The sequence below is a fragment of the Eriocheir sinensis genome, chromosome 69 (assembly GCF_024679095.1).
Source record: "Eriocheir sinensis breed Jianghai 21 chromosome 69, ASM2467909v1, whole genome shotgun sequence".
In the NCBI taxonomy this organism is placed as follows: domain Eukaryota; kingdom Metazoa; phylum Arthropoda; class Malacostraca; order Decapoda; family Varunidae; genus Eriocheir; species Eriocheir sinensis.
This window is the reverse complement of record NC_066577.1, coordinates 4,837,249-4,850,609: the sequence shown is the minus strand read 5'-3', so window position 1 is coordinate 4,850,609 and position 13,361 is coordinate 4,837,249. Positions and strand designations below refer to the sequence as shown.

General features: G+C 45.5%; 3 protein-coding genes across 9 annotated transcripts in view; 2 read left to right on the top strand and 1 right to left on the bottom strand.

Annotated features, from left to right (window-relative positions):
* The window catches only part of LOC126988330 (homeobox protein Hox-A3-like), a 28,114-nt gene extending 21,132 nt beyond the window's left edge, over positions 1 to 6,982 (top strand). Inside the window, exons 11-12 of the mRNA XM_050846387.1 lie at positions 4,488 to 4,784; positions 4,881 to 6,982. The gene's annotated coding sequence lies outside the window, so the exon portion shown is untranslated. The remainder of the gene's footprint in view (positions 1 to 4,487; positions 4,785 to 4,880) is intronic.
* LOC126988427 (melanoma-associated antigen C1-like) overlaps positions 1 to 13,361 on the top strand; it is a 104,417-nt gene that overhangs the window by 3,248 nt on the left and 87,808 nt on the right. The window contains exons 2-4 of one of the 7 annotated variants that reach the window (XM_050846510.1): positions 119 to 538; positions 644 to 748; positions 854 to 2,615. In XM_050846510.1, coding sequence (XP_050702467.1) covers positions 119 to 538; positions 644 to 748; positions 854 to 1,043 — 715 coding nt within the window. In that variant the 3' untranslated portion in view covers positions 1,044 to 2,615. Of the gene's footprint in view, positions 1 to 19; positions 2,616 to 13,361 lie in introns of those variants that run through there. The other 6 variants (XM_050846506.1, XM_050846508.1, XM_050846509.1 and 3 more) reach the window with 6 other exon arrangements.
* Positions 11,150 to 13,361, bottom strand: part of LOC126988426 (lymphocyte-specific helicase-like) — a 38,368-nt gene continuing 36,156 nt past the window's right edge. The window contains exon 20 of the mRNA XM_050846503.1: positions 11,150 to 13,357. Coding sequence (XP_050702460.1) covers positions 13,218 to 13,357 — 140 coding nt within the window. The 3' untranslated portion in view covers positions 11,150 to 13,217. The remainder of the gene's footprint in view (positions 13,358 to 13,361) is intronic.

Genomic DNA, 13,361 nt, shown 5'->3' with positions numbered 1-13,361 from the left:
TGTGTTTCTTTAGGTTCATGGTACAGTGGAAGGGTCACACTGCCACCAGGGTCATAAAACTACTTCTGGAAATGCTCACAACTCCTATGAAAGCCTTGTCAAATATCTGTTTCTTTAGGTTCACAGTACAGAGGAAGGGTCACACTACCACTAGGGTCATAAAACTACCCCTGGAAATGCCCACAACTCTTACAAAAGCCTTGTTAAATATGTGTTTCTTTAGGTTCATGGTACAGTGGAAGGGTCAGACTACCACCAGGGTCATAACACTACTCCTGGAAATGCCCACAACTCCTACGAAAGCCTTGTCAAATATGTGTTTCTTTAGGTTCATGGTACAGAGGAAGGGTCACACTACCACCAGGGTCATAACACTACTCCTGGAAATGCCCACAACTCCTACGAAAGCCTTGTCAAATATGTGTTTCTTTAGGTTCATGGTACAGAAGAAGGGTCACACTACCATCAGGGTCATAAAACTACTTCTGGAAATGCCCACAACTCCTATGAAAGCCTTGTTAAATATGTGTTTCTTTAGGTTCACGGTACAGAGGAAGGGTCACACTACCACTAGGGCCATAAAACTACCCCTGGAAATGCCCACAACTCCTATGAAAGCCTTGTCAAATATGTGTTTCTTTAGGTTCACGGTACAGAGGAAGGGTCACACTACCACTAGGGTCATAAAACTACCCCTGGAAATGCCCACAACTCCTACGAAAGCCTTGTTAAATATGTGTTTCTTTAGGTTCATGGTACAGAGGAAGGGTCACACTACCACTAGGGCCATAAAACTACCCCTGGAAATGCCCACAACTCCTATGAAAGCCTTGTTAAATATGTGTTTCTTTAGGTTCATGGTACAGAGGAAGGGTCATAAAACTACCCCTGGAAATGCCCACAACTCCTACGAAAGCCTTGTCAAATACGTGTTCTTGGGCGGCAAAATGTTTATAATACGACCCAACTGTCTCACAAATTGCTGCTCTACCCACGGCAGGATATTTGAAGTGTTAACTCATTACTTAACTAATTATTACTAGTATCAGCGGCCTGGTTGTAAGTGCGCGGTGCCGTAACTCGTAACTCAAGGTCCGTCTCTACTCTCTTGGCACGTTATGAGTCTGTTACATATTTTACTTTTCACTGGGAGCAAGTTTGTCAGTTTTATTATTTTTCGTCATTTTTTTAGAGGTTACGAATTAATTTTATTTTGAGTAAGATTTTTTGTTCATACGTGTTCTATCGGTAAGGCTTTTTTGTACTTTTATACCGAGTGCTTCCGTGTCCGTTGCTTTTTTATACTTGGGGCTGTATCGCAAGTAGGATCCGAGAAGTTTCGGATCCGTACAAGTATCGGATTAGGGGGCGGCGTATCACAGGTCAAATCCGAGGAGTTTTGGGTCACTACAGAGGACCGTTTTTGTTTATTTTATTTATTGATTATTTTTTTACGTCGCGGCCTATTGTACTGGTAGGCTTCTTCCCGGTGAGGCCTGATGGTCGGCCCAAGGCTTCTTCCCGGTGGAGCCTGATGGTCGGCCCAAGGCTTCTTCCTGGTGGATCCTGATGGTCGGCCCAAGGCTTCTTCCCGGTGGATCCTGATGGTCGGCCCAAGGCTTCTTCCCGGTGGATCCTGATGGTCGGCCCAAGGCTTCTTCCCGGTGGATCCTGATGGTCGGTCCAAGGCTTCTTCCCGGTGGATCCTGATGGTCGGCCCAAGGCTTCTTCCCGGTGGATCCTGATGGTCGGCCCAAGGCTTCTTCCCGGTGGATCCTGATGGTCGGCCCAAGGCTTCTTCCCGGTGGATCCTGATGGTCGGCCCAAGGCTTCTTCCCGGTGGGGCCTGATGGTCGGCCCAAGGCATCTTCCCGGTGGATCCTGATGGTCGGTCCAAGGCTTCTTCCTGGTGGATCCTGATGGTCGGTCCAAGGCTTCTTCCCGGTGGATCCTGATGGTCGGCCCAAGGCTTCTTCCCGGTGGATCCTGATGGTCAGTCCAAGGCTTCTTCCCGGTGGATCCTGATGGTCGGCCCAAGGCTTCTTCCCGGTGGATCCTGATGGTTGGCCCAAGGCTTCTTCCCGGTGGGGCCTGATGGTCGGCCCAGCCCGTTCTGTCGCAGGCGAGTGTTTATAGTGGCGCCAGGTCATTGTACTCAGAGCATAGTATTTACTGGTTTCTGACGCCTAACTATTGCCAAGAAACATCAGGATCTAACTCTTTTAACGATAACTATAAATGAGTTTCGTTATTGGAGCCCAGAAGATCGTTTTGTGGTAGGAAGTCGGGAAATATAAGCAGCTGAGTACGACAATCTGGCAACATCACTTCAGAGTTCGGATGAATAAAAAAAAATGTTGTTGGGACCCGGAACTTCTCAGATTCTACTTATAATACGACCCCTAAACTGAACTCTGTAGTGACCTGGAACTTCTCGGATTCGACCTGTAATACGGCCCCTAAACCAAACTCTGTAGTGACCTGGAACTTCTCGGATTCGACCCATAATACGACCCCTTAACCAAACTCTGTAGTGACCTGAAGCTTCTCGGATTCAACCCATAATACGGCCCCTAAACCAAACTCTGTAGTGACCCGGAACTTCTCGGATTCGACCTGTAATACGGCCCCTAAACCAAACTCTGTAGTGACCTGGAACTTCTCAGATTCGACCTGTAATACGGCCCCTTAACCAAACTCTGTAGTGACCTGGAACTTCTCGGATTCAACCTGTAATACGACCCCTAAACCAAACTCTGTAGTGACCTGGAACTTCTCAGATTCGACCTGTAATACGGCCCCTTAACCAAACTCTGTAGTGACCTGAAACTTCTTGGATTCGACCTATATGACCCCTAAACCAAACTCTGTAGTGACCTGAAGCTTCTCGGATTCAACCCATAATACGACCCCTAAACCAAACTCTGTAGTGACCTGAAGCTTCTCGGATTCGACCTATATGACCCCTAAACCAAACTCTGTAGTGACCTGAAGCTTCTCGGATTCGACCTATATGACCCCTAAACCAAACTCTGTAGTGACCTGAAACTTCTCGGATTCGACCTGTAATACGGCCCCTAATCTGCATGAATCATTTTTACTGTTTTGATATTTTTATGGTTGGTTTGTTATTATGAGTTATCAAGCGTTCTTTTCTGTTCCCGAGTTGCGTTTTGTGTGTTCTAACGATGGCTGTAAAGTTACCACATTTTAAACTTAAGTTGATGTCGCACTTTACACATCTATTCTCATCATATCGGCAAAGTTATGGTGTTACTTTTCATTGTTTATTTTCTTTATAGTCTTATACAGGTAACTTTCGATTTACGCGAGTATTGTGTCCTTGAAGAGGTCGCGTAAATCAAAAACAATGTAAATCCAACAAGAGGTTGGTTTGTACCTTTATTGCCTACTGTATCACTCTGACTCCTCTCCCTCTCGTGGTTCCTCCTCTGGCTGCCCTTCCCCTCGTGGTAGCACAGCAGCGAGGGTGTTGTTGTTGTTGTTGAGTAGCGTGGCAGCGTGGGTACTGTATTGTTGTTCAAGTGGCGCGCAGGAAGAACTGAGCTCAGCTGTGTGGCCGTGTGAGTCCAGTTGCGTGAGACATCTGGTGGACACTCCATAAAATATCGCGTATAAGTGAAAAAAACGTGAAAATTAAACACTTATTTGGATTTTAGACCACGCGTTATTTCAAAAACGTGTTAACCAAACTCGTGTAAATCGAGTTACCTGTATTATCTGTAAAGTCGTGTTAATTTTCTTATTTTTTACTTGTCTTGTTTATTTTTCACAGTCTTATATTTGCCGTAAAGTCATCATGTTATTTTCTTATTGTTTATTTATGCTTATTTTTCTATAGCAAAGGTGACGGTTTATGAGGAAGACCGATAACAAACCTCAAAATCACTGTTCCCCCTCCTTACTTCCGTCTGTTGTGGGAGCGGTGACTAGCGATTGTTTTTTTGCTACACTCTTTTTGTTGCCCTTGAGCCGTCTCCTTTGTTGTAAAAAAAAAGAAAAACAACATTGACGGCACCATTTTTTCAAGCAACCGTTTCCCTGTGCGTCTTTCCTGCCAATCAGACCACCGTTCCCACCTCCATCGTGACTGCCGGTGACTGACTCAATAGACAATCACAAGGGGTTGACTTCTCTTGCAATATGACACACTTCGGGAGGTTGGTCTGGGCTGTATGTGGGCGGGTTCACTCCCTCAGGAATGGCCGAGTGGAGTGTGTCGCAGTTTATGGGTTAGGAGTGCAGCAGGAGTGAAAAATAGCAAGTCAGTTTAGGTGTGAGAGGTGCCTGGATACTCCTCTTTTGGAATTCCTGTGTTCAAGTCATAGGATGGAGGAAACACAGATGAAGGAAGCAGGCAATCTCTTCTCTTCATTTTGTTTAACGTCCAAATCTTCCCTTAACCTATCCGCTGCGATTGGCACGGATTTGGCCTTCACTGGTAGCCTGGTAACATACACTCCCAGGTCTTTCTCTGCCTCTGTGGTGGATAGTGGAGTGTTTCCCATGTGGTATTGGTGTGCTGGATATCCCTTCACTGGTAGCCTGGTAACATACACTCCCAGGTCTTTCTCTGCCTCTGTGATGGATAGTGGAGTGTTTCCCATGTGGTATTGGTGTGCTGGATATCCCTTCACTGGTAGCCTGGTAACATACACTCCCAGGTCTTTCTCTGCCTCTGTGGTGGATAGTGGAGTGTTTCCCATGTGGTATTGGTGTGCTGGATATCCCTTCACTGGTAGCCTGGTAACATATGCTCCCAGGTCTTTCTCTGCCTCTGTGATGGATAGTGGTGTGTTTCCCATGTATTGGTATGCTGGATATCCCTTCACTGGTAGCCTGGTAACATATGCTCCCAGGTCTTTCTCTGCCTCTGTGGTGGATAGTGGAGTGTTTCCCATGTGGTATTGGTGTGCTGGATATCCCTTCACTGGTAGCCTGGTAACATACACTCCCAGGTCTTTCTCTGCCTCTGTGGTGGATAGTGGAGTGTTTCCCATGTGGTACTGGTGTGCTGGATATCCTCCCAAGATGCAGGACTTTACATTTTTCTTCATTGAATTGTAGCAGCCACTTTTTGTTCCATTCCTGTAGCTTGATGATGTCTTCTGCTAGGAAATCCACAGTCAAGGGGTTAAGGGATTGGACTGAAAGGAAGCAGGAAATGCAGACAAATACATGAATTAATAATGAATGCTTGTGGAAACCCAGTGCTTTTGTTAATATTGCCTAGACGTTCCCGCCTCAGAAGCGTTCAAGTCATAGGAAGGAGGAAACACAGATGAAAGGAAGCACAAATTACGGATGACAGCTTAACTAATAGTGAATGCTTCTTGAAACCCAGTGCTTCCGTTAACACTACTTTTCACAGTCAATTGACGTTTGTTCTTAACCCGGTAGCAGCGACGGGCCAAATTTGTGGCTTTACCGTGTAGCAGCGACGGGCCAAATTTGTGGCTTTACCGTGTAGCAGTGACGGGCCAAATTTGTGGCTTTACCGTGTAGCAGTGACGGGCCAAATTTGTGGCTTTACCGTGTAGCAGCGACGGGCCAAATTTGTGGCTTTACCGTGTAGCAGTGACGGGCCAAATTTGTGGTTTTACTGTGTAGCAGCAACGGGCCAAATTTGTGGCTTTACCGTGTAGCAGCGACGGGCCAAATTTGTGGCTTTACCGTGTAGCAGTGACGGCCAAATTTGTGGCTTTACCGTGTAGCAGTGACGGCCAAATTTGTGGCTTTACCGTGTAGCAGTGACGGCCAAATTTGTGGCTTTACCGTGTAGCAGTGACGGGGCAAATTTGTGGCTTTACCATGTAGCAGCGACGGGGCAAATTTGTGGCTTTACCGTGTAGCAGCGATGGGCCAAATTTGTGGCTTTACCGTGTAGCAGTGACGGGGCAAATTTGTGGCTTTACCGTGTAGCAGTGATGGGCCAAATTTGTGGCTTTACCGTGTAGCAGTGATGGGCCAAATTTGTGGCTTTACCGTGTAGCAGCAACGGGCCAAATTTGTGGCTTTACCGTGTAGCAGCAACGGGCCAAATTTGTGGCTTTACCGTGTAGCAGCGACAGGCCAAATTTGTGGCTTTACCGTGTAGCAGCGACGGGCCAAATTTGTGCCATGATATAAACCCCCCAAAATAGATGATACATAAAAACTGATCACAAATGCTTTGATATGTATTATGAAATGGTTTGTGTGAGTGATGATTTTTTCTCATTTTTCTCGCTTAGAGGGACCATTAAGAAACATGATCCCCGCTGCAGCTACCGGGTTGATAATTTTCTGAGGAGTTTTCTGGATACATTTTTTTATATCAGCTGAATTTTCCTGAGCATTTTTCATTTTGTACCTCATCCCAATTTTTCCGAGCAGTTTTCTCCGTGACGACAAACAGCGCTAGTGTGGAATGGTGCACAGGAACCGGAGTAGATGCCCCCCATGCCATCAGCCGACACTCACACCCAGTGCTTCCATGTTGTGCGCAAGTTACCCGAGGAAAAAGACGTATGCGTGTGTGTTAGTTTTAAGACCAACGTGCTATTCTCTGTGCAGCGACTAGGCTATTTTTGCCATTACAGTCGTCCCTCAATTAGTACGGTTTCCAAGAGTTTGGTTTCGGTTTTATGCGGATTTTCTAGGAAGATTTTTTAGGGTTTTTAAATTTCCCGACGACCAGGAAATTTAAAAATCCTAAAAAATCTATGAAAATACACATAAAACCAAAGCCGAATTATTGAAAACCATGCTATTTGAGGGACGACTATGACGCTATTTTTAAGTGTGCACGCGCCAAGTTCTGTCTTTCAGCTAAGCGTAGTAACACTAGGGGTAGATTATTTATTTATTGTGTAAGCATATTCTAGAGCTAGCAATTAAGTGCAATAACAGGAGAACAATAAGCTGCCAAATGTGTGAATGTTAACTCAGCTATGCAATGACAATAAATCCTTTACATGAATGCTTGTGGAAACCCATTACCTAGATGTTACCGCCTCAGAAGTGTTCAAGTCATAGGAAGGAGGAAACACGGATGAAAGGAAGCACAAATCATGGATGACAGCATGCTAGGTAATGAATGCTTCTTGATACCCAGTGCTTCCGTTAACATTACCTAGACGTTCCCGCCTCAGAAGTGTTCAAGTCATAGGAAGGAGGAAACACGGATGAAAGGAAGCACAAATTATGGATGACGGCATGCTAGGTAATGAATGCTTCTTGAAACCCAGTGCTTCCATTAACATTACCTAGACGTTCCCGCCTCAGAAATGTTCAAGTCGTAGGGAGGAGGAAAAACGGGTGAGAGGAAGCACAAAACATGGATGACAGCATGCTAGGTAAGGAATGCTTCTTGATACCCAGTGCTTCCGTTAACATTACCTAGACATTCCCGCCTCATAAGTGTTCAAGCCGTAGGAAGGAGGAAACACGGATGAAAGGAAGCACAAATCATGGATGACAGCATGCTAGGTAAGGAATGCTTCTTGATACCCAGTGCTTCCGTTAACATTACCTAGACGTTCCCGCCTCAGAAGTGTTCAAGTCGTAGGAAGGAGGAAAAACGGGTGAAAGGAAGCACAAAACATGGATGACAACATACTAGGTAAGGAATGCTTCTTGATACCCAGTGCTTCCGTTAACCCCTTCAACACGAGGACGCGTATACTGTGTCCTTGCGTGCCCCGTACCATATCCAAGGACGCCCATACTGTGCCCTGGCTCGCTTTAGCCAATATAAGAGTTATTTTATCTCTATATTTATGCTTACATCTCAAAATTATCAATTAATTTACGTTTCTTTATGTGCACCATTTAATTCTGCATGTTTTCATATATAATACATGATGATTGTGTTGAGTTTATGCCTGAAAACTTGTTATATTCAATAGCGACATTTGAAATTTGGCGCGCGCGGCGATCCTGGATATGTCGCCGGGCGCTGTTTTGGCTCGGCCGTAGTGAAGGGGCTAACACTACTTTTCACAGTGAATTTACGTTTGTTCCTAACCCTTTCCCAGCAAGTGTCCCATATATGAGACAGACTTTGGTGCCTTTGCCAGCGAGTGCCCCACATACAGCCCAGGATAATTTCAAAGTAGCGCGCCAATTCTTTTGCATGGAAATTAAGTGGAAATCGTTATGTGGCATCTGCTGCAGTGTTTCCGAACATAAATCATATTTTGTTAGAACTATAGTCAGTAGCCCTTGTAATGTCGTCCAGATGTACGACACTTTCTCGCTGAGGCGCAGCAGATGCATGATCCCCGCTGCTACCACCGGGTTAAAATACGATGTTCAGAGTATGACAATTTGGCATCGCTGGGGAGCACACGCCAGGGACTGCATCGCTTCACTCACTTGCCACCTCCATGGACCCCAACGGCCCCCCTGAGCAAGCCTCCATGCAGCTACCCTTCCCACTCCAAGCCCCTTTTGGCAGGATTGGTCAACTTGCCCCAGCCATGAGTTACGTGGGCTTCCCCTTGGTCTCATCCACTCAGGGTTGTCTTGTACAGAAACAACTCTGTGAGCAGGATCGATGCGTGCCGCGTGCCCATGTAGTCGGGGTTGGCGTTCATGGACTGAGCTGGTAACAGGCCTTGATTCAGTTTCATCAAGTTTAATTTTTTTTATTTATTTTTTTTATTTTTTTACGTCGTGGCCTATTGTGCCGGTAGGCTTCTTCCTGGTGGGGCCTGATGGTCGGCCCAGCCCGTTCTGGCGCAGGCGAGTGTTTATAGTGACGCCATCTTGTGTTGGCTCACGCTGCCCCCCGGAACTCATCTTTGAGCTTCTCTTTGGAGAGGTTATCTAGAGCCTGGGTTGATGGGTGGCATTCATGCCAGCATGTGGGTAGTCTTAGGCCACTCGGCGGTGACCGAAAAACCTCAGCTGTGTGGCGGCCAAGATTCAAACCCGTGTCCCTCCTGGAGCTCCTAAATGTGGGGCCATCACGCTAACCATTCAGCCACCACCTCCCCAAGTAGTCGTTGGTTTGGTATGAAGTCATTCCAGTGATAGCCCATGATCCTGCAAAGGCACTTGGTACCAAAGGCATCAACATGCCTCTCCAAGTCACTTCAGTGTCCATGTCTCACAGCCATACAGTAACACAGGGAGCACAAGCAACTTAAAATATTCAAATCTTTGTCCACCAGCATAGATATCGATAACGCTATATACTCATGTTGAGTTCAATGTCCGTAACACTGTGGGTTGGGTGAGTCCGTCACTCTCCTGGCAAGACCCACCATTGTTATGCACCGCGCTACCAAGGTGTGTGAAACTCCTGGTGACCTTGACATCCTCACCACACACATGGACAGACTTAACCGTGTCACCCGGCAAGCCTCCACACGACTGGACCTTGGTTTAGGCTTTTATTTTTTGGGGGCATTTTGGATCATGGCTTCACCTCCAGCTTTCAGAATCTCCATACTGATGTTGCAGATCCCAGCTGCCTTTCCACCCTTCAACTTCCTCACAGCCTCTCACACCACCACAAGAGAGGGTGGATCCATAGGTTGCATGCGGTGCAGCCTGCTGCACAGCAGTCCAGTCTCATTCCTCTTGGCTGGAAAAAGTGGAGCTGGTCGTCCCTATTTGGAAAGGGACTGACAGGACTGCAACAATTACTGTGGTATTACACTGCTCAGTGTGCCGGGCAAGGTGCTCACTCATCTGCTATTGATCAGAATTCAATCTCATCAGCTAAAGTTTCAGAAAGCCGAGCAATCCTGGTTCACGCCCGGCAAGTCAACAATCCTGGCACTTCGCGTCCTCGTGGAACACCGATGTGAGTTTCAACAAGAGCTGCTCACAGCCTGTGTCAATCTCAAGAAGACTTTTGACCCAGTGCATCATGAGGCACTCTGGAACATTCTGCAGATCTGTGGGTTTCCTGCAGGGATTATTGACATGATGAGTGGCCTTCATTATGGGCCTGAGAGTTGTGTGAAGTGTGGGGGAGGCGTTTCTGGCTTCTTCCTTGTTAATTCAGGAGTGAGGCAGGGCTGGGAGCATCCTTGCTCCATGACTTTCAACACTTGCATGGACTGGGTGTTAGGCAAAGTTGTCAATCACAGTTTTTGCAGAGCATCTGTTGGTGACATCAAGGTCACTGATCTTGTGCTTGCTGATGATGCTGAACTTGTCATAGAATCGCTGGAGGTCCTGGTGTTGGCTCTCAAAGTGCTGCATGAGGAGGGACTGGAGGTCTCCTGGGCCTAAACCAAGGTCCAATCATATGGAGGCTTGCTGGATGACACAGTTCAGTCTGTCCATGCATGCAGTGAGGACGTTGAGGTCACTTGACAGACTGGCCTGGCCCATGAGGTTATCGACTTATTCAACACGAGTATGTGGCGTCATTGATATCTATGTAAGTGGACAAAGATTTTAATATTAGTCACTTTTGCTCCGTCTTAGTGTATGGCTGCGAGACATGGGCCGCTTTCACAGTCACTTTGTTTTGACCGTTACCGATGGTGGGGATCGACGCTATAATTTCCCACGTGAAACTGGCCTATGGGGTAGTGGCGGCTGCAGAGGAAGCGAGAGGTGTTGAGAGTGTGCGGCAAGGTGCGGGGCTAGGCTAACCCCGCAGCCACCACTACCCCATCGGCCAGTTTTACGTGGAAATACTATAGCAGCGATCGCCTCCATTAGTAACGATCAAAACAAACAAAACAACTGAGAAAGCGGCCCTTAGGCACTGAGGTGACTTGGAGAGGCGTGTTAATGCCTTGAGTACATTTGCCATCGCAGGAGTGACCATGTCAAGGCAGCGACTACATGACAAAACTGAATCGAGGCCTGTCAGCAGCTTAGTCCGTGAACGCCAACTCTGGCTATATGGGCACGTGGCACGCCTCCCAGGTGTCGATCCTGCTTATGGAATTGTTTCTATACAATACCCTGAGTGAAGGAGACGTCCAAACATCTCATGGCTGGTCAGGTTGATCAATCTTGCCGGGAGGGGCTTGGAATGGGAAGAGTAGCTACGTGGAGGCTTGCTCGGAGGGACCGTTGAGGTACAGGTGGTGGGTGAGTGAAGCAACACGTCCCCGGGTGCATGCTCCCTGTTAGTTACTTATCTGTCTATACTCTGTCAAGTCAAAGTGGCATCATTACAAAATAGTTTATTATAATCTTCCATACAAGTTCAGTACAAAACTATCTGTGGCCTCAGGGTGTAAATATGTACATAAAGTAACAATGGTGCTTCCTTCCTTAATTATGGAAAACTAGGAACAAAATGCATATAAAAAAATCATTATAATAAAAAGATAAGTTGACATTCACTCAGTGACAGCAATATGAGTCACTAGCCGTCATGAGCCCGGCAACCTGATGCCATGGATAACACGTGACAGCCCACGCACAGGAAACCGTTGTCGGCATCAATGATACGCAGCAACAATGACGAATAACATCAATTACGGTTGATTTAGTTTAACCGGGTAGCAGCGACGGGCCAAATTTGTGGCTTTACCGTGTAGCAGCGACGGGCTAAATTTGTGCCAGGATTTAAACCCCCCAAAATAGATGATATATAATCTGATCACAAATGCTTTGATATATATTATGAAATGGTTTGTGTGAGGGGTGATTTTTTCTCATTTTTCTCGCTTAGAGGGACCATTAAGAAACATGATCCCTGCTGCTACCGGGTTAAAATTATCAATAGTCACAGAGCACAGCTGTTTTCTAATACTCCTCTCTCATAGGGCAGTGCCAAGGCTATTTAATAATTAATGATATAATATCAGTAAACTTATATATTAACAAAACAACTATCTGCAACATTATAATTTCCAACTCAAAATCAACCATAATTGACACTATTCATCATTACTGGCTGCGTATCATTTATTCTGATAACTGCTTCCTATGCATTGGCTATCATTTACAGACATCTTTGCAAAGTTAATGAACCTGAATGTGTGTGGAATGAAACAAACTCAATGTTGTGGCAAAACTAAAATAAAATGTGTGTGAAGTATGAGGAAAAAATTCAAAATCAATGTGTGTGGAATGAAACAAACTCTTGATGTTGTGGCAAAATTAAAATAAACTGTGTGTGAAGTATGAGGAAAAAATTCAAAATCAATGTGTGTGGAATGAAACAAACTCTTGATGTTGTGGCAAACCAAAAATAAACTGTGTGTGAGGTACAAGGAAAAATTCAAAATATATGACAACTATCTCTCCAAAAAATCAGACCAGCCATGTGCCAGCAGGTTGCCACAGCGCGATAGTGAACACCCAGACTCAGCCGCTGTCGTCATAACCAATCCTACACAGAACAAATAAAAACTATGTATATGCCAACTGAGAAACTGGGACAGGTTTTTCTTCCTCACCAAGTAGAGAAAATGACTTGGGGAGTTTGTTTACGAAGGTGACGACGTGTGCATTCAAAAACAACTACTCGGATAACCTTATAAGTTACGAAAATATAAGTTCCGAGAGATATACAAAAAAAGTAATTATCCTTATTTGTTTACGGAAATGAAATGAATAACTGCAAATATATCCTGTAAGCAGAAATGACTAATGACTGCGATAAGTAACAGCGCTGTATAGAAACTGAAGTACAAATTATGAGAACGGAAATAAGAAAAAAGGAAAATAAATCATTGAAAATATTACTGACGAGTTTAAGAAATACTACTACTACTACTAATAATAATAATAATGGCAATGTTTATCAATACTGAAACTCAATACACTGCAAAGGAGATGAACGCAAAGGCAGTGATGGGATATGGGGGAAGGAGAATCTCACACACACACACACATCGGTAAGGAAGAATTGGCCCCTCAAACATATTTTTTTTCCCTTTAAAGATACGGAATTACAAGAAAAAGAACGTCAAGTAGAACAGTTTAGATTCAACACAAGTTTATAAAGTAAGATCAAAACTTGTTGCATGGGGTCAAATTCTCTCTCTCTCATACAGATACAACTCTTCCTTCTGTCTCCTCCTCCTCCTCCTCCTCTTCTTCTTCTTTGCTTCTTTTCTCCTTAACTGCTTTTGCATTTGTTGTTTTTGTTATTGATGTTGTTATTCTCTCTCTCTCTCTCTCTCTCTCTCTCTCTCTCTCTCACACACACTCTAAGCAGAACCTCTCCTCTTCTCTCCTCCTCCTCCTCCTCTCTTCTCTCTTCTTCCTCCTCCTCTCTTCTCTTCTTAATCTTCCTCCAGAATGACCTTAAACACACCATCCAGTTTCTTCTCCTCCTCTCCCTCCTCTTTCCTCCTCCTCCTCTTGCCGGCGGAGGTCAGGTCGGTGCGGTCGAGGAGTTGGTCAAGCTCCTTCTGGGTGAACACTGG